Below are 26901 nucleotides of genomic sequence, written 5' to 3'. Positions count from 1 at the left end.
TCCTACTTCTTTCAGTGCTGGGAATCAACCTCAGAGCCTCACACGTGGCAGGCAAGCTCTCTGCTACCGAGCTCCGTTCTCAGCCCTTCTATATTATTTTTGTTGTTCCTTGATGTTGAAATGACCGTCAGAGTGATTCAGTAACATTTAGGGCTGCATGTTTTCATTCATAGATGATGAATTTACATTTTTAAGGGAAGGTGATCTTTTCATCAATGCTATATCTTACTTTTAATTATTTATTGTATTTTGCTACTATTTGTTTTTGACTGTCATTATTTGAGGGACATTATGTGTTGGCTGAGATCATTTCAAGCTTGCTTCATAGGCTGCCAGATTTTAGATCCATGCATCGCTTTGGAGAAGTTGTTATACTGTGGACAAGTTGTTCACCCCTTTTCTGCTTTAATTGCTTATTTCTATTAGCTAATAACATACTCACTGCATTAAACTCCATGGTATGTTTATTCTAGAAAATGGTAGTGCGTGTTTTAAAGAAGGTTTTACATGTTATCACAAGAGAATGACATGTGAGGAGGTAGATGTGCTTTTCCTGATTTTACATTATATAGCACGAGCATGCCTTTGACGCATCACTCATACTGTACAGTTTTATGTATCAAACAGTAAAAATAAAAACCCAGTGTCAGTTTATATTGGCAAAAATGGTCCAAATAGTACCTGACCTATGGTGTTTTATAGATCTTGATGGACGCCTTCACAAGATGTTGCCAGGAAAAAAAAAAAATCAAAATGTGTGCTTAGAGCAGTGTCTTCTAGACAGAAAGACAGATAATTCATGCTTTCCCTCAAGTGAATACCAGTGGTAGAAAAGGAGCTAATGTAAAATTAGAAGATTAGGAACTTAGGGAAGTGGTTGAAAACCTGAGGAGAAGGAGAAGTGGGGTAAAAGAAAGTGTAGGGAAGACGGATGTGATCAATGTGGTATGTGTGCATGGAACTGTCACAGTGAATCCCACTAATTTGTATAGTTAGTACTTACAATAATGGCATGAACTCGGTAAGCTACTTCTAAATGCCACTGTTTCCTGGGCCCATTGAATTACACAACAGGGTAAATTGATTGTATTATGCCCTTTTTGTTTATGATCCTTGCAGTTTAATTAATAGACTCCAAATTTCTGATAGCCTTGAAGAAGTGTTAGAAGCCTTGACTTCGGCTGGAGAAGAAAGAAAAATTGACAGATTTTTTGCCATTGTGGAAGGCCTTCGGCACAATTCAGTGCAACTGCAAGTAGGTGTCATGCTTTAAAAGTCTAATTTTGAGTGATATATCCTGTGTGTTGGTTGGAACTATCTTGTGGTTGAATTTTATATAAGCATTATGTAACTACAAATGCCCTTTTATTTTTTATATTTAATGAATATAGAATTCAAGTTTGTATTCTCATAACATCTTACAGATGTATTTGTGAAGACCCATGATTTCTTTCTTAGGTTGATTTTCTAACTGTTAACTTACATTACGATAGTCCTGTGATTTTTCTGCAATTATTTTTAATTTAAGGCATTTTCAGCTACATGAAATATGACGTGTAATTATTGTGGATTTTATAACTGATATTGGGAGTATCTGAAAATAATAGTGAGGCTCAAGGTAACAGATCATTCTTGAAATTTTCCCTCCTCACAGCTTTTAACATTTCAATATACAAACACAATAATATGTATTTAATTATTGTTTAAAAGTAGTAAAGCAATGTTATTGTTATCATCAAATTTTTATGTAACCCTGATAGGCCTTGAACTTGGTGGCAATTCTGGTGCTTCCACCTCCTGCATTTGGGATAATAGCTTTTCCTGGCTTTCAGCTAAAAAGTAGGCCTAGCTATGATTTTATTTTTGGGAATTTTAAAAGGCTCCTTCAGTGATTTAACACTACATTGTGTAGATAATAGTATGCTGAATGACATGGAAGAAATATGCATTAAATAATATAAAACAGTTTTTATATAGAAAATATTACAGGTGTTTTATAAAAGAGGCCTATATATGGTGTGGCTCTTGTTGATTTGTTTCTAAGTGTGAAAGGAATAGAAGATCAGAGTCTTAAAACTTAAAAGCATCAAGTTAAAATTTAATTTTCTAGAGGTTATTTCAAGAAAAATCAGAAGATATTTGAATTGTGAGACTAATGGACTTTTCTTGTAATGTCCCATGACATGCTTTCGTAGTCCTGTTGCTGGATTCACTGGACTCATTACTCTTGGGGGCAGGGAGGATTGAAGATCAGTAGACAGGGTTCCCCTTGACCTTGACTCTTGTCTTGCTGAGGGCGATGAGTTGGGGCTCACCAACATCCTCTTACTGACCACTGCATGCTTCACAGGCTGGGCTTGCCTTGTTTGCCTGTGATTCCTGTTCCTTTGCCCTTTTGCTTTCTTCTGCCTCTTTTCCTCCTACTGTCCTGCCCCTTCCTTTCACGCTCTTACTTTTTCTTTTTATCTCTTTTCTAATTTAGTTTGTCTTATTGTTTGCCATCTGATGCCAATTTCAGTGGCGGTTTTACATTTCCTTCCTGTCTAAAGATTAAGACTTAGTGCATTTCAAAAATTGCATGTATTTAAAATTCGAATAATTTTCAGGTAATTAACAAGTTTTATTTGGGGGTTGGGGATTTAGCTCAGTGGTATAGCAAGGCCCTGGGTTCAGTCCTTAGCTCTGGGGGAAAAAAAAGTTTTATTTGTGTGAAGTTCACATATGATGTCATTTATCTATATAGGGCTTTTGGGGAGGGAGTGTAGGGTCTTTTATATATTGAAATGTATACCTCTAGCTGTTAACAATTTTAGTTATTTTCAGTGCTCCTAGATAAAATCTTTTTTAACCATAACTCCTTAATTTTGTCCTCGCTTAATTTTGTCAGAAAGGATGCTTCCTTTCTGTCTAGACACATTTGCATATCTCAGACATTTCACATGCACTTGGCTCTTTGTACCTAGGTTCTAATTTTTGTTGTTGCTATTTGCAAGACAGGGTCTCACTATATAGCTCTGGCTCTAGCTCTCCAGGGACTCACTCTGTAGACCAGGCTGGTTTCAAACTCACGGAGATCCTCCAGCCTCTGTATCCCAAATGCTGGAATTAAAGGTATGCATTATTATGCCCAGTGTATGGCTAGATTATCTGCCTTTTTTTCAAAGATTTATCCATGTTGGAATGTGTATTACTATCTCTCTATTTTTTTTTGTCATTTAGTGTTTCTATTGCACTGTTACAAATGATGCTCCTTTGAGCCTTTGTAGAGATGATTAATTTTAAAATTATGACTTATTTGTCTTGTTTATTGATAAGTGATTAGAGGTACAGTAGAACATGTTTTTTTTGACAGATGTATCAATCAAAGGTTTGATGCAGTTCTTGAGAAGTTTTTGCCACGGTAGAGATGGCTGCTTACACTTGAATTGGCTTTTAGGAAACTGTTATAGGATGTATGCACGAAATGTATATTTTGTTACAGTTATTAATATTACTAAATTTTTGGTGCTCTCTCTATATTTTGAAATAAGTAATTTGACATAGTCCTTACAGCTTAGTTTTCATCATGATGTGAGACATTTTATTATCATCATTTAAATCTGGTTCATTTTGTTTTTTTAATACATTCAGAATAATTTTGTACTCTAGAGATTAAGAGTAAGTAGATGGTTGAAGGAACTACTCTAAATTCTTGTTTTCCTTATTAAATAATTTTTACTTTGTGGTACGTTTGTTTGGCACACATGCAGAGTGGTGTGTGTGTGTGTGTGTGTGTGTGTGTGTGTGTGTATGTGTGCCTATGCCTGTGCCTGTCTGCCTATCTTTCTTTTGGTTTGTATGGATCACAGCACATTTCTGGAGGTCAGAGAGTATCTTTCAGTGTCAGTCCTATCCTTGCTTTTCACCTTGTTAGAGATGGGGTTTCTTGTTTTCCACAGCTGTGACAGGCTAGCTGGTCTCTGGGCTTTCAAGGAGTCTTCTCTGTCTCCCAACTTGATGAAGGAGCACTGGGATTAGAGATATGCCATTGTGTGCATCTGTATGTGGGTTCTGGAGATCTGAACTCAGATCCTAATGCTTGCTCAGTAATGGCTTTACCCACTAAGCCATCTCCCTGTAGCCCAGGTTTGACCTGTATCTGTCTACCTATGCATCCATCCGTGTGTGTGTGTGTGTGTGTGTGCGCGCGCGTGCGTGTGCATCCATCCATCCATCCATCCACCCATCTATCATCTTTCATGTAAGCCTTGATGTTTTGGAGGTCTCCATACAGACCATGCTGGCCTTGAACTTGCAGAGCTCTACCTGCTTCTGCTTCTGGAGTGCTGGGATTAAGTGTGCATGTTGCCATGCCCAGCAAAGGATTTTACTTCTTGGTTGAGGCTTCTGGTTATTAAATCTAAGGTATAAAGTACCTAACAAATGTCAACCTTAGGAATAAAAGGTGTCCTCTTCCACTAAGCCAATTTACTACCCCTTAAATAAAAACATAAAGCAGATTTAATTTTAGGGGAATATTACTGGGTATGCTCTTTCTAACCACACATATTATAGTAATATAATATAAAACACACTTGTCTTTGATGAAATTCTGAGTTTTCCACAAATAGGACACAGTTTAGAATTACCTAGCTGTGTTTTCCTATAAAGCTGTTGTTCTAAGTGCCCACTTTATTCTATTAGCTATGTAATTTGCATTTATTAAAATGAACTAGTGTGGGTGATAATAGCAAACCACCAAATTAAAAATAAAACTTTTTGCCACTAAAGTACAAACCAATTGTTTCCTTCTAAGTTGGAGAAAATGGAAGTTAATAAAGAATAATGAGGATATTTTATTGATAAGATTATTTCTGATAATGTATGTCTTAAAGGGAAACTGTTAGGTTTTTATTTGTAGTCTGATCATAAAGATTGTTTCTCTGACTGTGATTATGATAGAATGAAGTATGTTTTTCTCCATTTGATATCGTCTAGAAAGAAACTACAAACTGTATGCCTGGCATGGTTTAACGATTATCTTTCAGGCCTTAGTTTTATTTTTAGGAAATAGATTAAAAGTAAAAACATTAGACTTGAAGTAAATGTATAATAGTTTCTCATTTCAAATATATCAGAAAGAGCCTTTCAGCTGCAAACAGCCTAATCCATTTAGGACCATTTATGCAGAAAATGAAACTGAGTGTTTTATAGAATTTCTGGAAGGCCTAGAGAGTTTATGTAAGTAACATACCATCCAGTATAATACAGAGGAGAAATGTCACAGGGAAGTCCCAATAAAAAAAAAAAAAAACCACTTCTGATGCTGCTCAAACTGGTACTGGGGATACTTGGGCAGACAAACCTGCCATAGCTCTCTTGCCTGTCACGTTATCCCATCTTCTGTGAATGTCCATTCATGTTGGCCTCATGTTTCTTTGAGAAAGATTAGAATCAGTATAGATTATCCAGTCTGTGATTCCCACTACCATTTCTCCTTTCCTTTATTCTTTTCTTGGTACATGGATTTTTGTTATCTTGCTGCCCAAGGTGTACTCGCTGAGGCATCAGAAGCATTATCCAAGAGTGGAGAGTCTGTTGAAATGTTTTCTGTTAATCAGGGCTGACTGATTTATACGGGTTCAAAGGCTGACTCAGTTTTTTTTTTTTTTTTTTTTTTGTGGGTATTTGACTTTTCTTCTTCGTATTTGCCCTCTAGAGTGTGTTAAGAGCCTAGTGCAACTCTCCTCCACCTCATGGGATGTGCTCTGATAACTTCATTCTGGACCCATGCCTGGAAATTTGAAAATATAAAAACTGACTTAGTTGGTCAGCTTAATGGGTAATTAGTTCAAACTCAGAAGGATCCCCCCCCCCCTTTTTCCTTCATGTGTGTGTGCGTCTTTGCATTTATAGGCAAATGTATGCTTGGGTTGTTTCCATTTATGTGCATACTTGTCGAGGCCTAAAGTTTGATAGATTATCTTTCCTAATATCTCCCTGATATAGAACCCTGGTTGTAAAAACAGGATTCCTATGAGATTAGAGTTGAATTTGCTTAACCATTGGTCAGTAGGCTACAGCCTAGAAAGGACCATTTGCTGAGACCACCTGTTTCTCCAGATAGTATGACTTGCTTGAGTAAACAGTTCCAGGAAGAAGAGACACAGATGCTCACTTAGGCCCCCACACTTGATCAACTTTTTAATTCTCAAACCTCTATATAAAGTACAAATGCTCCTCTCTACCACAGACCCTCCATGCTTGTGTCTACTCTGATAAACACAGTCTCATTTGTTTAGATCAGAATCTTTTTTTTTTCCTGCCTTTTGTATCTATATTCTAAATCCAAAATCTAGCACTCTTCTTTTTATGTATTAAAGCAGGGCCTCTCAGTGAACCTAGAGGTCACCAATTTTGGCTATTCTCCCTAGACAGTTTACTCAGAGATTCCTTGTGTCTGCCTCCTTAGAGCTGGGATTATAGGGTGCTGTCATGTTTGCCTAGGATTTAAATGGATTCTGGGCATCTGACCTCTAGTCTTCATGCTTGTAGGGCAAGTGCCTTATTCCTTGAAAAATCTCCTCATCCCACAGAAGACTTGCTAGCAGTAGGCCCAGTATGAGCTCCATCAGCCCCATTTAAAATCCTGTGAAGCTCATACTGTATATGGTAAGTATTGGAATATTTGCAGAAGGTGTTTGAAGAAACAAATCTCATACAGTCTTTATATTAACGCAGGCCAGAGACTTGAAGCTGACCAGAATGCTGTCCATGACTTATATGAAGTCATTGGCCACATAGCTCAAATCAGGGGAAAGTCAAAGCATCTTGGCTGTTTGTCTTCTGTTGTAAGGATAACTGATTATAGGATATATTTGGTGAATCACTTTTCCTTCGAAGAAGTTTCCCAGTGCTGCTGAGGTAGCCAGACCTTCTCCAGAGTTTCCTAAGGCTCCTGCTGTACTGTTTTGTTTTAATAAGTATTTCAACATCTTTCATGATTATATATAATGTTCCACCAAATTAATTTTCACCTCCCACCTAATATAGTCGAGTGAAGTTGTACCTAATACTCTTAGAAAGTTTCATTGTGTTTAAGAGCATTCACTTGGAGCCTTAAATGGAAAGGGTTATATGGAGACAACACTGTATAATGGCCTTCCATTGCCCAATTCTTTATCTTCTTGGAGCATCTGTCTGAAGACAGCCCAAATGTTCCATTTTTGGCTATGTGGTTCCCCATCTCTCAGACGATACACTGATAGTGTTGCAATGCAGTTTATGGCAGACACTGAGGGGTGTGGAAGGATGTTCTGCAGGATGTTTGAAGAAGCTGGAGTTTCCTTTTACAATGCACAGGGATTTTTTTTGGGGGGGGGTGATGACGGGATGTGCTCTAGGAAAGCGACATTGAGTTTTTTGAACTGTTGTCTTTTCAAATGAACTGTAAGCATTGCCAAAGGGGGACACCAAAATCAGGAGTTTATCTGTTCTTTTCTTGGAAGAAGGTGTCATCTCTTCTTTCTAAGATGCTTTGAGATAAGAGTTGCTTAGGAAAAGACTGGTAGTGATGGTGTATTCCTTCAATCCCAGCACTCGGGAGACAGTGGCAGTCACAGTTCTATGAGTTCACAGCTAGCCTGGTCTACAAAAGTGAATCCAGGACAGCTAGTGCTACACAGAGAAATTCTGTCTCAAAAAAACAAACCAAAGTAAAACAAGACGTTTTCTAGAGTAAAACATGCAAGTGCTTCCATTGTATTCCTCCCGAATTGAGAATGACTCCAGGAAATTGTCTTATGATAGAGAACAAACTCCTGACCCTCCTAGTGCCGCCTTTTTGGTTTGCCTTCATTCTTGATAGTTTAGACTCCTTTTTTAAAATTTTTTTATTCTAATTTTTATTAATTACACTTTATTCACTTTGTATCCCCCCTGAGGCTCCTCCCCTTCCCCCTCCCCCAGTCCCACTGTCCTCCTCCTCTACCCATGCCCCTCCCCAAGTCCACTGATTAGGGAGGTCTTCCTCACCTTCCTTCTGATCCTAGTCTATCAGGTCTCATCAGGAGTTGCTTCATTGTCTTCCTCTGTGGCCTGATCAAAAAGCAGTCCAATCAGTTCATGTCAGAGACAGTCCCTGTTCCCCTTATTATGGTACCCACTTGAATACTGAGCTGCCATGGGCTACATCTGTGCAGGGGTTCTAGGTTATCTCCATGCATGGTCCATATTGGAGTATCAATCTCAGCAAAGAGCCCTGGGCAGTCTTATTAATGTATTCATTGTATTCTGGATTCAGATTGAATAGAATGAAGGCTTCACTACTTTAGCTTGTGTGGTACAAGACCACTTCCTCTGCATTAGTTATTCAGTAAAAAGAAAGCACATTGACCAAAGTTTCTGAATTATGGGGGAAGAAAACTCTGTTCTCTTTGGTTGGAAAACAAATTTGGGTAAGGGAAAGATAGGGAAACCTATTTCTGAGAGGAACAAAGTTAGTATCTTTGATATGTTGTTGTGAATCTATAGCCTTAGATTTTGGGCTTGCTCACTCTAAACATATTTACATCATCTTAGTTAACTGCCTCTACATTTTAAAAGATTTGACCAAGAGTACTCATACTGAAAACTGGCTGGGTTTGTGGTTTCTTCCTTGGTTTATGCTTTTCTAAAATAACCCAGATCTTACAATTTCATCAATTTTCTTGAAATATATATAGATAACTGTTCTTTTCAGGTCCCCTTCATTGAAGCAAAATACAGTGAAATCTACCATTGTATACATGTTTTAGTATACAGTACAATGTCATTAAATACATTCATGCTGTTAACAAGCACCTTGTCTTGATGCTTTTTAGGCTACCCTGATAACATTTATTTTATCCTTGATGTGGTCATAGATGGTGAATATTTCTCCAGTCTAGGATGAATGGTCCAGAGAAACAAAAGAAAGTTGTATTGTGCAACATTTGGCATCTGGAACTCTTACTAGAGGAAAGCTCCTCCGGCCTTATTAAGGTGTCTGATATGCACATGCTCTTAACACAAAACAACATAGGGAAATGCAGAGCACATTCCCATACAGAGAACCCAGGAAAAGTAGGAACATGAACAAAGTATCACATTGTTGTTATAGTGATTACAAATGAGATAATCAGTAGGATATTTTTGTTGAAACTTGCTTTGTGAATCAAGGTTGTGCTAGTCAGGATGGTCTAGAAAGTAAGAGGTTGGATGCTGAGGTGCCCACTGGAGCTGCCTATGAGGGCATCTGGAGTGGGTTGGAGGCAACTTGGAGAGTTGTGATGGTTTGACCTGCATGAGGGAAACAATGAAGGAAGAGCTCAGAAGTGTTTCAAGCTATCTGGAGAGCCAGAAAAGCTTGTCATGGGCATTTGAAGGTTCTTGAGGCACAGTCCTTTATGTTCTGTATCCATTTACCTGATGTGTTTACTCAGATGAACTCTGAGAGGAGTCTGTGAAGAGGGCATGACTTGAGAAGCCACCATGGGCCTCACAGGTAGCATATGGGGCTGAAGGCTAGTTTTGTTGCCTATGATCAGTTATAGAGGGTTGGCTTTTTTGTGGCTCATGAAAATACAATGAAATCTTTTCTGAACCTGAAGAAAACTTGTTGCATGTAAATTTCCTTCAGGCCAGTTACAGAGTAGATATTTTAAAATTTATTTGTCCTCATTTTTCTGTCTTGGAAAATTAAGAAAAACAAAACAAAACAGGATTTATTTAAATTTAAAAATTGAGAATTTTTTCCTTATAATGATTTTTAATCCATTAAAATAATTCAAAGGAAATAAAATATTCCATGATTTGTAATCATCCTCCTTTATAATTTGTCATTGTTCAAATTGAAATAAGTCAAAGTTTATGTGGCTGGTTGATTTATTCTCTCTGTCCCTTCAATGTCCTTCCCCTCACCTCAAAGCCTGTTTTATTAAAACTTTTAAGCAAATTAGCAATTTCCCCCAACATAATCATATTTTGGTTTTCTATTTCTTTTAAAAAAGTAATTTTAATTTCTAACATGGCATTGTAACATATATGAAAGGCCAAATAACGAAGGATCTTAGTAGAGAGTGTAACTTTAGATCTGTAGTTAGGGAATCTCAGAAGGATGCACAAAGCAGTTTCTGCTAACTGGTCTTTGTTTTGACTGCCTCTTACATTTAGCTTTGCTTCAATAGGATCACTGCATAACCATGAGTCAAGTAGAAGACTCTATAACACTGCTACATGCTTTTACAGTCAGACATTGACACTCAAATAGCATTCTAATGTGAACACCCATTAACATGTGGAGTACATCTAGTATCAGGTAGTATTAAAATATCTGGAACCTGAGCTTGTATTTGGAGCACTCAGAACACACACCTTCTCTGAATGCTATTATGGATATTAGAAAGATAAACTCTACCAATGCCGTAAAGGAGGTCGCTGCTCTTAAATAGAACCAGTTAGCTGTGCCAGCTCTTGGACCTAAAGAAGGTGAAGGACATATGCTCCTGCCCTTAAGAAGGTTATGCTCCATTTTTTACAGCCACCTACCAATTGATATAAAATATATATATATTAGTAGTAGTTTCCACAAAATGCACTGGAGGATGTGGAAAAATTTAATGATGTTTCAAGAGGAGGCTAAATGTCTCTAAATAATATTTCTAAAAATGTGTTTGTGTTTCGTCTTTCAGTTCATATAAATTCTAGCCCCTTAGTACCGCAGTTCATTTTTCTGCATTTGTGAATAGGGCATATGTTTATGTGGCTGGTTTATTTCACATTCTCTTTTTTTTTCCACTTTCTCTTACCATATCTATCATTTATTGAACATTTAATTGGGAATATAAATAAGATTCTAGAGCTTTACTTTGATACACATTACTGTTTCTGTGCTTATGTACATTATGTAGTCTCTTTAGTTTTTTCTGAATTAATTGACATATATATTTTTAAAAATTAAAGCCTTTTATATCGTGGAGATAACTCTTTATAAGTATCACTTAGTCATCTTGACAAATGTGAAATTTGATTGTGCATAGAGAGACGGATGGCTTCTGCCGTAGGGTATAGGGTAGATGAATAACAGCTGAAACTGTGTCTTCCAGGCCCAGATAGTGAGTATTCCCAGATCTCATTGAATTTTTATTTGATTATTTTCCAGTACTTGTTTCCAGTCTGGTTTGAACTTCCGAAGCATGCTTTTGCACACTTGGTCTAGCCATAGGTCTATTTACCAAAACATCTGCTTATGTCCAGAAAGAACATGTTGACTCAGGCTGGCCTTTCTGAAGACAGCTCACTTTCCTTCTGAGTAGACTGCATTCTAAATTCTTTCTGCATAGTTATCTCTGCTCTTGTGGCCTTTGAAAAATTGGACGTGCCTTGTGGATGGCTGTGTATACCACATTTGTTAATAATGAACTGTGAATTTTATGCTTAAGCATATTTGTACACAAAGGGTCAGAAGACAAAGGTTAAATATACATTATTTTTTTCTCACATTGTGGGTTGAGCATAGTGAGTGATAGTAGTGAGTTGTGTACCGGAAGGAATTTGGGTAGGTATGTCTGTATTTGAAGAATCTTTTTCTGACATCCAAGGCCAGGAAACCTCTTTGTTTATGCAATGGCCCAGCCCCTCTGTCTTGTCAACCTCTTTCTAATTCTAATGATTTTTCTTTATCATTTGACTTGTTTTTGGGATTGCTTTTGCGGGATTTCATCCTATATATTAAGTAGTTTGAAATTGTCTGTTTATTGTATTTATATTGTTGTCTCTAGTTATGCCTTTACCATCTGACTCATGACAGCACTGGTATTTGTCTTGCTGTTATATGTGCTGTGCGTCTCACTTCTTGGTGGTATGTCTTTATGCTGCAGTCACTCTAGAAGAAATCAACTGTACTTAATCCAGGAGTGGAAACTTGACCTTCCTGCCAAACCTACCAGGTAGTAATTGTGCTAAAGACTCCTTTGTTCATGAAAGAAGAAGTCTTGATAATTGGGGAAGAGAGTGATCAAATGAGCTTATAGTATTTGCTTTTGAAACTTTAGAACTGAATCTTCTCCATAACAATTAAATATATGTGTCCTTCTGTAGGAAAGCTTAACCCATGGTCAAAGTGTAGTATTTCTCTTTTACAATGATACATTTGGAGCAACAAAGAGAATAATTTGGAGTCAGTTTGAATTGTATGCTTTGTTTACTGTTTGCTTATACTGGAAAAGGTAGGTGTTTGGCAGTTGAACAGTCAGTCTGCCCTCTGGAGAAAAAAAAAATTTCCCTATAGTTGCATTTTGACACAATTCATCATGCTTTCCTTCATGTAGGACTCTATGATCCTCCCAATCTGTTTCCTTCTACTTTCCTAGAGCCCCTCTATTCATGATCTGCACAACCTACAAATTAAGGAGGAGCAGTCCTGTTAGGCCACAGAGGAGGGCTTTGCAGCCAGTCCTGAAGATACCTGATAAAACAGGATCAGATGAATGGGGAGGAGGTCCCCCCTATCAGTGGACTTGGAAAGGGGCACGGTGGAGATGAGGGAGGGAGGGAGGGACTGGGAGGGAATGAGGGATCGGGACACGGCTGGGATACAGAGTTAATAAAATGTAACTGATAAAAAAAATAAAAAATAAAAAAAATAAACTACTAATAAAAAAAGAAAATGTAATATAAAAAGTTTCAAGTGAAAGAGGAAAATTATCACTAATTATATTGTTATGTAATTGTCAAATTCTATTAACTTTTGTTGGAATGTTAAGTTAGGCAAATACAATGTCAAAAATAAAGATTTCTGTGTATACATGCCACAATAAAAAAAAAAAAAAAGAAATGCCTTTTTTTCTCTATACTATTCAAATGATTCCATTTTGAAATACTAGTTTTCATGTTTTATTGCATAAAATCTCTTATCCTAGTAGTATTGTCTATATCCACTTTCCACGTTTTATTTTTCGCTTATTTTTGAATCTGATAATAGAGATTTTCAACTTCAGATTTTTGACACTAGCTGGTTTTGGTGGTATAGGCCTGTGTTTCCACCTGTTGGTAGTCAGACTCAGGAAAATGATTAGATCACAAGCTGAAGGTCTGCCAGGGCAACTTAATGAAACTCTGTTTCAAAATATTAGCCAAACATTGATCATCAGTGGCTCAGCAGTTGCCTAGAATGAATGCCAGAGGCTCTAGATTCAATTCCCAGTAATTTGGGTTTGGTGATGGTAGAAATCCTAAACTTTATTATTAAAGCTGTGGTCTTTTCCATCAGAGTCGATTTACTCTTTGGATTTTCCATACCAACATTGGAGTAGTTTTGACAATTTTTCTCTTTCTTTTTGCTCCTTAGGTAAGCTTTTACTAAGTTGCTCAGTTTGGCCTAACTTACTGGCCTCATAGTCATAATTTGTTTCCGCCCCCAGTCTCTTGAATGCTAGGAATATGGGAGTTGTACTTTGTAGTTTTATATCATCTTGACACAAGTTAGAGTTATTTGAAAGGTGAGAACTTCAACTGGGAAAATGCTTTCATAAGATCAGGCTGTAGGTACAGGTTTATACTTACATATACATTGTGTGATTTAGATTAATTAAGGTGTAATTAGAAGCCATGATTATGTCAAATTATTAGAATTGGGGAATTATTTTCATAGATATATCACATAATTTAACCATCAACTTTTTCTTGTAGGGCAAATTATCTTTGCGCTTACTTTTCCTAAATAATTTGTGTCATTCTTTGCCTTCCTGCTCTTTAATTGCTTGCTACTTTTACCTACTCTATCTATGTTCTTGTTGGACACTATTTTCTACTAATTTTGTTTACTTTTGCTGCTTTTCTTTTTTTTTTTCTACAACCTTGATGACTGAGACTGATGTAGCTTCCCTGAATTTAAACAAGTATAGAAAAATCAGCAAAATCATTGTCTTTCTTATAACCAAACCTTCAGCAGAGTGCCCGGAACTGTATGAAAGAAGGGGAGACATTATGACCTGGAGAGGACAGGAACTCCACAAGATCCAAATATATCTGGGCACAGGGGTCTTTCATGAGACTGTTTCTCCAACCAGGGACCATGTATGGATATAACCCCTGCTCGGATGTAGCCCTTGGTAGCTCAGTATCCAAGTGGGTACCCTAGTAAGGGGAACAGAGACTATTTCTGACAGGAACTGAATGGCAGGCTCTTTGACCTCCTCCCACCCCTAAGTGAGGAGCAGCCTTGCTAGGCCACAGAGGAGGACAGCGCAGCCAGCCCTGAAGACACCTGTAAGCTAGGATCAGATGGAAGGGGAGGTGGTCCTCACCTATCAGTGGACTTGGAAAGGGGCTAGGAGGAGATGAGGGAGGGAGGGTGGGATTGGAAGGGAATGAGGGAGTGGGATACAGCTGGGATGCAAAGTTAATTAACTAATATTTAAAAAAATATAAAAAAGAAAAAAAATCATTGTTTTTATCCTGTATCTTCTCTTCCCTCCCTCCTCTATTTCAGAGTTTTGAGAATTACAAGGTATTTCTAAAAAGAAAAGTGTGGGTACCAAGTAAGAATGGCAAGGGAGTAGAGAGAATGCATTTTAAATCTGGCTTTTTGACATGAACTGGTTACAGCTGAGTGAATATGTACTGTAGAGGTTGACTGTTTTATGTTTTCTGTTTTTTTAAACTGTGTTTTTTCCCTTTTTTTTCTGCTTTATTTTCCATCTTCACTTTAAACAATCTTACATTTTGACAGTAGAGGCAGGCTGGTCAGATTTTACTGTTTAGATATCAAATATAAGAGTTACTGCTACCAGCATGAACTGAGACCCCTGTTGGTGTCTTAATCCAAAACCAGCATTTTAAATTCACATAAACCTTTCCTTAAGGGATGGAAAAAAGACAATTTAGAGAACAGCATGAGGTTAAACATATTGATCAGCAGTCCAATAGTCCCTTCTAGACTTGGGGTAGAATGCAGACATAGAAAAATAACATTATCCACAACAACAACAATAACAGCAACAAAGAACACTTCTCCAGAGAGAAACTCTTACCCTGTTTCTCTCCTTTTTATTGTTGTGATTTTAATTATAACATATTTCCCCTCTCCTTCCAAAGCCTTCCATATACCAGTCTCTACTCTCTTTCAAATTCATGGCATCTTTTTTTACTGACAGACATAAACTTTTTTATTACATGCACATACTTAGATATATGTTACTAAGTATTGTCTGTTAAGTCTGTATTATGTTACTTGCATGTATGTTTTCAGGACTGACCTTTTGGTACTGAACACCACCTCTCATGCCCCAAGCTTTCTTCTGTTGCTTATGCCTCTTTTAATAGGGTTGAGTTCCTGTCAGCTTTTCACTATCCACATTGACATGTCCATTAGGTCCATTAGTATTTTTCTCATTTGGCACACATTTGGGTACTCTTGTTGGTGACACTTTACTCTGAAATACTAGAAGTCACAACATCAGAACAAACACCCCCATTCCCTTTCAGTCATTTTTTCCTCCTCCTCATCTTCTGCAGTGTTCCGTGGACCTTAGCAGTGGGCATGAATTTTATATATATATATATCAGTTTGGGCTCCACAACTCTGCATTTTGATTAGTTGTGATTTTTTTTTTAAATAGTGGTGTCCATCTGTTGCAAAGAGACTAATGTTTAAGTTGTTGTCAGAGATTAACTTGCTTCAGTAAATTAGTGGTTGTTGATTCCTCCTTTAGTAACTGTTACTTCACTAGCACTGAACAGTTATATAGGTTTCTAGTTCGAGGCATAGTCTCCATCTTGTTGAATGGGTCTTAATTCCGATTAGAGAGCTGTTTGTTTCTATGAACATATGCCTATCACTACTGCACCCTTAGAGTTTCAGTACCCTTTAGGTCATTCATGTGCTTCATAGGAATCATAGTTCTGTGGCATTGTTGGTTGCCTCCCTCCTTTGGAAGCTTGTATGGCACCCTGTGGTAGCATGAAAGCTAGTCCTCAGGGAGCGGGTATTCAGGTTGGTTCCACCTCAATGATCTCTGTACCTGTTTCTTAAATGTATGATGTCTTCCTCACTTCTAAGGGATAAAGGGCATCACCTGCATGTTTTCTCTCAACAGCCCTGGGAAACTCAAAGGCGGTCTCCTCTTTTCTGCTGTTGTGGTTTTTGGTAGGGATTCTTTGGCTCTTGGGGTGAGCACTGCCAACCTATATAAGAAAAATTTATTAAAACTGTATATGTATGTTTACATATGGAATTAGTACATTAAAGGGTTTTTTTTTGTTTATTTCCTTATTCTTTTTAATAAATAGTCCAGTAGTTCTTTTTGGATTTGAGGTAGAATGTAGATATAGAAGAATAATAAAACTATCAACAACAAAAGTACATTGCTTCTCTAGAGAGAAACATTTTTCCTTTTTGAAATGTGGATTTGTGATGATGGAAAGGTATCTTTCATTCACGGATTAAAAAGTCAAGAATTTAAAAGTAGGTGAAAAAATTTGATTATGGTGAGCTATGTAATTTACATTCTTAGTAAATATACAGTAAGTTTGAATTTTTATTGTGTTATAGGAGTGATTGCTTGACAAAGTAAATTCCTGTCTTTACTTAGGCAACGTCCATTACCTATGTAATGTATCACACCTTTTATATTTGTTGTTTGTTCATTCATTCATTCATTTTATTTACTCATTCCATAGTTTGTCCATTCGTGTTTTTTTTTTTTTTTTTTTTTTTGTGACAGGGTTTCTCTGTGTGACAGCCCTGGCTGTTCTGGACCAGGGTGACCTGGATCTCACAGAGATTCCAATCTCTGCCTCTGCCTCCTGAAAGCTGCCACTAAAGGCATGTACAACCCCACTCAGCTTTGTTTTGTTTTGTTTTATGTTTTCATAGGAGCCTTATCAGCCATATTTAGGACTTTGTTGAACTTGAAGTCTTTGGAAATTTGAAAAATATATAAAGAACTTAAGAAATTAAACAGGAACAAAACAATCCAATTAAAAAATGGCATTCAGAGCTTAACAGAGAATTCTTTTTTTTTAAATTCTTTATTAATTACACTTTATTCACTTTGAATCCCCTGTGTGGTTCCCTCCCTCCTCCTGTCCCAATCCCTCTCTTCCTCCACCTTCTCCATGGAGAGGGGCATGAATGCACAGGGTGGAGAATTCTTAACAGAGGAATATTGAATGGCAAAGAAACACTTAAAGAAATGCTGAACTGAACATCCTTAGTCATCAGGGAAATGCAAATCAAAATGACTGTGAGATTCCATCTTGTACCCATCAGAATGGCTAAGATCAAAAACTTAAGTTATAGCATATGGTGGAGTGCATATGGAGAAAGGGGAACACTTCTCCATTGGTGGTGGGAGTGCAAACTTGTACAGCCATTTTGGAAATCAATCTGGTGCTTTCTGAGAAAAGTGGGAACAGTGCTACCTTAAGATCTAGCTATAACACTCATGTGTATACACCCAAAAGATGCTCTACCATTCAGCAAGGACATTTGTTCAACTATGTTCATAGCAGCTTTATTCTTAAAAGCCAGAATCTGGATACAACCTAGATGTCCCTCAATTGAAGAATAGGTACAGAAATTGTGGCACATTTACACAATGGAAAAATACTCAGCAGTTATAAACAAGGAAATCATGAAATTTGCAGGCAAATGGTGGGAAGTAGAAGAGATCATCCTGAGTGAGGTAACCTAGAAGCAGAAAGACACTCATGGTATATACTCACTTATAAGATGATATTAGCCATAAATATATAGGATAACCACCCTAAAATTTACAGACCTAAAGAAGCTAAATAACAAGGAGGATCCTAGGGAGGATGCTTAAATCTCATTCAAAATGGCAAACAGCATAGACACCAGAAGCTGTGGAAGAGAGGGAACAGGATGGGAGCCTACCTTAGCTGTCCTCTAAAAGACCCACCCAATAGGGGATTGAAGCAGATGCAGAGAATCATAGAAAACTTTGGGCAGAATGCAGTAAGTCTTATGGAAGAAAGTGGGAATAGAAGGACCTGGAGGGCACAGGAGCTTCACAAAAAAGACAAACAAGTCAAAGCCCCCAGTGAGCCCTGCAGAGACTGATGCACCAGCCAAGGACCATGCATAGAGAGGACCTGCATAGATGTAGCCTATAGACAGCTCAGTTTCGGTTTGTGTACCTGAGTAAGGGGAACAAGGGCTGTCTCTGAGGTTGACTCATTTGCCTGCTCTTTGATCACTTCCCCCTTGTTGTGAGTCCTTGCCAGGCCACAGAGGAAGAGGATCCAGGCAGTCCTGATGAGACTTGATAAGCTACGGTCAGATGCCAGGGAGGGCTCCCCCTTTAAGTAGACTAGGGGAAGAGGGTGGGATCAGGAGGAGATAATGGTGGGGCTACAATTGGGCTTTACAATGAACAAATTGTAAAAAATAAAAATAAAAAAATAGAAAACTATTGTACTGTTCTATTTTGCCATTATTTACATAGTAATAGATTTTTATAGTTTTCATCTACAGTATTTTCTGTTTGTATTGTATGTGTGTACTATGCTATTGGGCAAGACCTTCAGCCATACATGAAGCTTTTATAAAAAGAGAATTTGTTATTTACATCATTCTTCAAATAGTGAAATAATTTAATTGAAGCTACATATTTTTGTGTTTAGATATATATGTGTATATACATATATATATATATAAATATTTTACTTTTTTATCTTATTAAGCCTTTCAGAGATATTTGATAATTTTTGAAGTAAAACTTCTTTCTCTCCCTTTGGTTCTTTTTGCTTTAAATGCTGTAAACCGTGTCTAAGTCTCTCTGTGTATTCTGTTGTAGGTAGCTTGTATGCAGCTCATAAATGCCCTTGTTACATCTCCCGATGATTTGGACTTCAGGCTTCACATCAGAAATGAATTTATGCGTTGTGGATTGAAAGAGATATTGCCAGTAAGTGCCCTGCAGTCTCCTCATTAATATTTAAATTAGAAGTGTACTTGAGTGGGGGAAATTTAGATAAATTACTCTCAAGAATAATTTATCTGCGGGAAAAGACCTGAGTACAAAAATCTAGTTTTGAAATATAGATGATAAGATCTGAGTATTAGTTAACAGTTTTAAGTGTTTGAATTCTGCAAGTCAGATTTGAATGATTGACTTATTGTTTATTTATTGATAATTTTCCCATAGTGAAAACATAATCCATCATAACTTTTTGTCCAATATCTACAGAACTTAAAGTGTATTAAGAATGATGGCTTGGATATACAACTTAAAGTCTTTGATGAGCATAAAGAGGAAGATTATATTGAGTTCTCCCATCGCCTTGAAGATATTAGAGCAGAATTTGAATATCCTTTTGCTCTGAGTCCTAGTCAAAAGATGTGTAAAATTACTGTTACATCTAAAACAATGAACTGTACCCCATAAATCATTTAAGTCACTCTCTATATATAAACTATATGAAATCAAACCTTTATGTATTAAAAAAAAGTCACTATTTTAGTAGCTTACATTGCTTTTTTTCTGTAAATTTGTGAAAAGGGTTGCTACAATTAATTAAATAATTCTCTTGCAGCAGATTGTTACATGTATTTACAGTGTGTTCTTTTTGTGGCTGTTGCCTTTTTTTTGGCATTGGATTTGAGATAACCTCAACATATTTAATTTTCTTTTCTCTACTGTGGTTTCAACTTGGAGGCCTCCTGTAAACTGATGGATCTACAGGTGTTTGGATTGTTTCTCTGACATTAGAATCTGCTTCTCCACTCTGATTTCTCACTGTAGCGCTTGCTCTGCTGTTCAGGGCAACCTTAGAACTTTGTGTCCGTAGGACCTGCCACCTGTCCTCCTACTATATTTTCTAGTGAAGTCGGACACAAAGGGTGACAAAGTGTCAAGGCAAACTGTCACCCATAGTACTCTCTACACCCAATTCCTAGAGAGCTCTAAGAAGAACTATTTCTAGACAGTTATTTGCATACAAGTCTTCCAACCTTCCATACAGCAGATCCTGTGTTGTATTAGCTGTTTGGTGTACGATTTGAATAAATTCATGTGGTCCTTAATCAGCTCACTGAAGCATCTGATGTTTACAACATGGTGTGGGACACAGTTAAAGAAACTAGAGCAGAGGGATATTTTATTTCTATTCTTCAGCATCTCCTGCTTGTTCGAAATGATCGTTTTATAAGGTAAGAGGAAGCTCTATTCTGATGTTTAAGAGATGAAACTGTTATTTGGGAAATTCACCTGATAATTGAGATAGGCATGTCATTTTCATTTCTTTCATGATAATGATCTACAAACTATGTTATTTTCTTTAGGCATTCTGTCTCTCAGCTGTAAATACAATGCCATTACTGTTCCTGTTTAAATTCCAGAAATTTCTTGGTTGTATCCTCTCCTTTGAATGAAAGTTGACTCTATGTCTATTATTCCTGTTCAGCAAATTTAGGCTGTCAAGTTGCTGAGACTTCATTGGTTATAAATTCTGATATTACTAGGAGATACAATCTCACAGCCAACTCCCTATGAGCTTGCTCTGGCTCTTACAATCTTTCCATCCCCTCTTCCACAATGATCTTTGAACCTTAGGTAGGGGAGTGTCTTATAAATCCACTGGGACGCATATGGCTAACATGTATACTGATCGAAGTATATTAAGAAGATTGTGTGTGTGTGTGTGTGTCTGTATACATGTGTATATATGTTTATATATATTCATGTAAAAATAATGTAATAAAAGAGACCATGTATTTGAAAGTGAGCAAAGAGGGGCTATATTGCAGGTTTTGGACAGAGGAAAAGATGTAAATATAATCTCAAAAATAGTAGAGGAGTAGAGATAAGAGAGAGGGAGGGTGGGAATAGGAGGAAAGGAGAAATGCCTCTAATTGGCATATATATATGGAATAAAAAAAAGTGAGATTACCGTTTAAAAAGTTGAAACCATTTTCAGCTTATCAACATATAAAGTATAATATTGTGTGGTGGTTTCTTAGTCGCCAGGAATGCTACTGATTTGTGTGTGGTTTTTTTTTTTTTTTTTTTTTTTTTATAAATTGTAGGCAGAGTGTTAACAATTGATTTTACTAGTGTTTAAATAGTCAGAATATACCTCAATAATATTTTTGTGTTTAATGTTTTTAATGTATCGGAAAACTGATACAAATGTCTTTTCAAACTTGGTTATGTCTTGGCTGCCTGATCTTGTCAAATTGTTCTTTGTTTACCTTACATAAAACACAATGTGGTTCTAGGTTAATGTGAGTACCCAAGTGACTATAATGTAAAGATTAAAGGTGGTTATGTGAGGAAACATTTGAGCTAAGTTCTTAACACACTGTGTATATCCAGTAAATGGTCTTGATATTGCTTTCTACTTTTATTAGTTGTTTGTGAGGTCTTCAAATATAAAATTATTTATGTTACCAATTTAGCTTTGCAGAAATTTCTTTCTAAGATGATAGGGGTTAGTTCGTGTTCCCATAGGTAATTAATATAGGATTTATAGGAAAGCCTCCCCCTTGGGTGATATCAGTGTTATTTGCTACTCTTCACAACACAGAAGAAAAGAGACAATGAAACTTTATACCGTAGTGGGCATACATTATAATTGTAATTTCTGCAAATATTCTCATCTTGATCAGCAATTGTTTTGTTGTTTAATGTGCCATTTTCTGATACTTTGTTTAAAATAGGAGACTGAATATTTAAGCACTGATAAAAATAAGAGTGGATCCTTTTAATTACAGTGTTCTGTTTAGACTCTAAATTTATGTAACAATGAAATAAAACTTCTGTATGAAGAATCTTCACCAGGCCAGGAATGGTGACACATGCCTTTAATCTGAGTTTTGGGAGACAGAGGCAGGGGGTATCTTTGAGTTTGAGGCCAGCCTGGGCTCTGTTAAACAGAGAAATTATGTCTTCAAAAAGCAAAAAGAAAACAAAAATAAAAATTCTCATCTATTCCTTGGTTATCACATGGGTGATTCTGTCTACCTCTGGCTGGTAAAAGGTGCTTGAGCCCCAATGAATTCAGGGCCATTCATAGCATTTTCAGCTGAATCAGGTGTTTTTTTTGTTTTTGTTTTTTTCCCCAGCTTTATAAATGCTCCATTAGTTGTAAGTTAACTAGTACAAAGGTAGTACTCATATATGGTTTATTGGGAAGAAAGCTGAACTGGCCAGAAGGGCCATCAGATTTGAAGAATGTGGTTTGGAGAAGAAATAAAGAGCTGTATATAAATCACTGAGAAAGGAAATCAATTCACAAGTGATGAAGGATGTAAGGTTCCTCATTATAAACCACCCCACTGCTTGAATTGCCTTTGTACACAAAAGTTATTTATTTCGTAGTTTCTTACTGTCTTAAGGAGATATTCCTAAGTTGTCAGGAATGGAGATGAATTGCATTGACAGCACATCCTGTTTTGAAGGTTTTAGTTAAACTTTGATTTTTGCACATTGATATCATATTAAAATTTGTAGTGTTCTCTTGAATAAGATATATTAACTTCATTTCATGTCATTTAGAGGATCATGTAATTTTGAATTTCTTTCCACAACATGATTTTAAGAGCTTCCAATAGAAATTCTTAGAAAAGATTTTTGATGGTTTGGTTTGCTTTAATATAATAAATTCCTGGTAGTAACTTTTATATCTGTACTCAGAGGAAGGCTTTTTAAGCATGTCTCATTAATTCATATCTTTTGTTAATGAAAATGAATGAACTAAATGTCTGACTTTTTTAAGGAATGTGTAGTACATTTCCTGATACGTCACTAAAAACATGTCATGATATCATTAGAAAGATGAATTTCCCATGCTATGTTATGCCATGTGTTGAAATCATGCTAAGATAAACTTTTAAATTTGAAGTCAGATTTACGTCAAATATATTGTTTTGATGATCACTAATTGAGCGTATATTTATTATGTAATATGTTTGCTTATAATATTTATTATGTAATATGTTTTTGGTTTTAGACAACAGTACTTCAAACTAATTGATGAGTGTGTGTCACAGATTGTGTTGCATAGAGATGGAATAGACCCAGACTTCACATACAGAAAAAGACTAGATTTGGACCTAAGTCAGTTTGTTGGTGAGTATTTCTCTGTAGTTGAAGTAGAACTCTCTTGGGTTTCATTCAATGGGTTAACTGTAAGGTACTGGTTTTCTTCATTTGCCTGGAAAGCTTTTGAAGACTCTTACTCTCTTATCATGAAGTCTTAAACGTCAAAGCATATTAGAAACAACTTCAAACAAACCTCTTCTTGACTTTTGTGTGTAGGTATCTGGAACTGATGATTTCAAATGGTTTGTAAAACTGGTGACCTCTTTTACCACAATGTTGCCACAATACTGTTGTGATTGTCATGGTGTACTTTTCTTTCAGTACACTGGAACAAGGAATTTGAGAAATTTTGACATCGTAATATTAATTTATTAAATATTCCTATGTATGTCCTTTTAAAGTTCTGTGGGATGGGATATGTGCACTTCAGAGTAAATTGAAAAAACTTACATCATTATTTGAATTACAAGCAGAACTCGCTTTTCTACTCCTTTTTTTTGGCATTTTCTGTGTATATACTATGTACGTTTTTTAGTAAGTGTATTGTCTCTGCACTGATATGTATGTGAATGAATGGACCGAGGTTTTTACTTAACTTGCAACCTGCATTTTATGGCTAGGTGGTAGTCAGGAAGCCCAGATTAGCATCTTGGTTCCTATTCTCCTCCATGTTGGGGTTGCAAGCATGTATGGGATGCTTTTAGGTGGATCTGGGACCCAAACTTATTTCTTGCTTGCACAGCAAATACTCCTAGACACTTAGCATCCCTCCAGCTCTTTTTCTGTCATATAAGCTAAACAACATTGTAAATTGTATTTAGGAAATAGAATTGACAATTTGTTTTCCTGCTTGTCTTATTATATGGTTGTTTCTCCACATACATTTGCATATTAGTTTTATTAAAAGGCACACATAAACTACATTAAGGCAAATAAATTTGAATAATTTGTCATAACTAACATTCCACAATAGATGTATGTAATAATTTAGTCCATTATGGTTGGGCTTTGATATTATTTCTAGTGCCTAAGAACATAGTGCCAATTAAACAAGCAGTCTTGTCTAAATGCAAAATCCTAGAAAATAGAATTGTTAAATGCAGTGAGTCAGAAAGTTAAAATGTAAGTGTGTATTACCTAGTTTTTCATCAATAAAGCTATCTGCATATATGTCAGCTATTCTATATTGTTCTAATAGATTATGTAACCTTTGCTATGACTTCTCATTTAATTTGTTTATGATCACACTAGCAGGGGAAAGAAAGATATGGTAGTTGCTTCTTTTCCCCTACCTGTCTCTCAATATAGCTTATTTTCCTGGTTGATGTTGGGTGTTTCCCTTTCTTCTTTTAAAATCCAAATTGATAATGGAAATCTTTCCATGTTGCATGTTATCATTGAACCATCTCCTCTTCCATGGTGGAAGGTTAAAATTCAATAGGTATTATTCTGCTGCACTATTTTTGGTGTCATACTTTAAAGAGCTTTTTTGGAACATTGTACTGTTTTTCTCCATTTCACTTATCTTATAATTGATTAAATTTGTTATGATTCTTTTCATTATAACGTCAAGAATTTGCATAAAACTTCAATTTAAGTCTCAGCATCTGCTTTGATACCCTGCAGGGTAGAGTGTTTCAGAGGCCCTATGTGGCAGGCTCTTGTCCTGTTCCCTGTTTTCTGCTTCTTCTGATGTTCATCCTCTTTGCCTTTCTGAATGGGGATTGAACATTTTAGCCAGAGTCCTCCTTCTTGATTAGTTTCTTTAGGTGTACAGATTTTAGTAGGTTATCCTATATCCACTTATGAGTGAGTATATGCCCTCAAAGCAGATGCTGAGACTTATGGCCAACCTTTGGGCAGAGTGCAGGGATTCTTACAAAAGAAGTGAGAAAGTAAGACCTAGAGAGGACAGGAGCTCCACAAACACAGCAACAGAACCAAAAAATCTGGGCACAGGGTTCTTTCCTGAGACTGATACTCCAACCAAGGACTATTGATGGAGATGACCTAGAACCCCTGCACAGATGTAACCCATGGCAGTTCAGTGTCTAAGTGGGTTCCATAGTAATGGGAACAGGGACTGTCTCTGACATGAACTGATTGGCCTGTTCTTTGATCACCTCCCCCTCAGGGGGGAGCAGCCTTACCAGGCCACAGAGGAAGAAAGTGCAGCTACTGCTGATGAGACCTGATAGACTAGGATCATAGGGAAGGGGAGGAGGACCTCCCTTATCAGTGGACTTGGGGAGGGGCATACATGGAGAAGGGGGAGGGAGGGTGTCATTGGAACGGGAGGAGGTAGGGGTTTATGGGGGGGATACAAAGTGAATAAAGTGTAATTAATAAGATTTAAAATAAAAGAAAAGCTTCAATTCAATTTTTGTTTCTCTAATTTTAGATGTTTGCATAGATCAGGCAAAACTACAAGAGTGGGAAGAGAAAGCGTCAGAACATGGCAAGAAAGTAAGTAATTTATTCTGCAGGGCTGTGTGGAGCTGCTGCAGGTGGCATCTCTTCAGAGGGCTTGCTACTCCCTCTGTGCTCACCTTCTTCAGGCTGTTTGACAAGTCCTTCTTCGTTCATGGAGTACTAGCTAGACCATTTTGCTATTGCAAATACTCTCCACTCTCTTTTTTCTTCTATATTTTAATTTTTTGACACTACCATGTCATTATGTGCTTATATATGGATGTATGATGCATTAGCTATTTTTCTCATAGAGTTAACCTGGGACTTCTATTTCCTTTATTTACTTGCTACATGATGAACAATTTCTTGGTTCTTTGTTTATAAAGAAACCATGAAATACTTCTTGAGTGAGTAACTGAATTAATGATTGGAGAGAGGAAAGTGAGGGGAGAAATAATATAATTATATTAATCTTAAAAAAATTAAAAATACCTTAAGTGGCTATGTATGATACTAGAGGCAGGCAGATCTTTTGTTCGAGGACAGCCTGATGAATGTAGTAAGTTCCAGGATAGCCAGGGCTGCACAGAGAGAACCTGTCTCATTATTACTATTATTATTATTATTTTATTAATTACACTTTATTCACTTTGTATCTCCCCATAAGCCCTCCTCCCCTCCCGATCCCACCCTTCCTCCCTCTTCTTCATGCATGCCCCTCCCCAAGTCCACTGATAGAGGAGGTCTTCTTCTCCTTCCTTCTGATCTTAGTCTATCAGATCACATCAGGAGTGGCTGCATTGTCATCTTCTGTGGCCTGGTAAGGCTGCTCCCCCCATAGGGGGGTGATCAAAGATCAGGCCAATCAGATTATGTCAGAGGCAGTCCTTGAAAGAATAAACTATTGGCTATTACCAGCTTCATTTGTTTCAGCCTAGCAATTTTTCTGACTCCAGTTACCTTTTGTTTTCTTTGGTGCAGCGTTTTGTCCTCTTCTTTCTGGCTTAAGATTTCTGCATTAGATATTTGGATGCTTGACATTATAGTCATTCAGAGTTGAATTCTTGAATCTAGTTTCTTATGTTGGTAAAGAAATAACTATAACTAGTGCCAGAGTCAAACCACATATGTATTTAGCTAAATGAGCCTTTATGTTAGGCACAATCTCATGATGTATACATTGTTAATGAAATAGGATCTCAGAGAGCCTGAGGAGATTTCTGCTTGTTGGTAAACTTGATTAAACCTGACTTGTAAAGGAAACTTTAATAAGGCTTAGAGAACTTCTGTTCAATTTTTATGTATGTGAAGTTGTTTGATGCTTTCAAGGTTGGAATCAACCAAACCCTCCCAGACCATTGGCTGTATGCTAGGTCTCCTTGCTGGATTTCTATGGCTGTGATGAAATACTGACCAAAAGCAA

At 36.8% G+C, this 26901-nt stretch overlaps 1 protein-coding gene across 1 annotated transcript in view; it reads left to right on the top strand.

Moving 5' to 3' along the window:
• Window positions 1-26901, top strand: part of Diaph3 (diaphanous related formin 3) — a 485489-nt gene that overhangs the window by 136905 nt on the left and 321683 nt on the right. Inside the window, 6 exon segments of the mRNA XM_060391498.1 lie at window positions 1150-1255; window positions 18819-18929; window positions 19212-19330; window positions 20057-20173; window positions 22975-23093; window positions 25468-25532. Coding sequence (XP_060247481.1) covers window positions 1150-1255; window positions 18819-18929; window positions 19212-19330; window positions 20057-20173; window positions 22975-23093; window positions 25468-25532 — 637 coding nt within the window.

This window comes from Meriones unguiculatus, chromosome 9 (assembly GCF_030254825.1).
Source record: "Meriones unguiculatus strain TT.TT164.6M chromosome 9, Bangor_MerUng_6.1, whole genome shotgun sequence".
Taxonomy (NCBI): domain Eukaryota; kingdom Metazoa; phylum Chordata; class Mammalia; order Rodentia; family Muridae; genus Meriones; species Meriones unguiculatus.
This window is presented reverse-complemented; position numbering and strand designations above follow the sequence as displayed.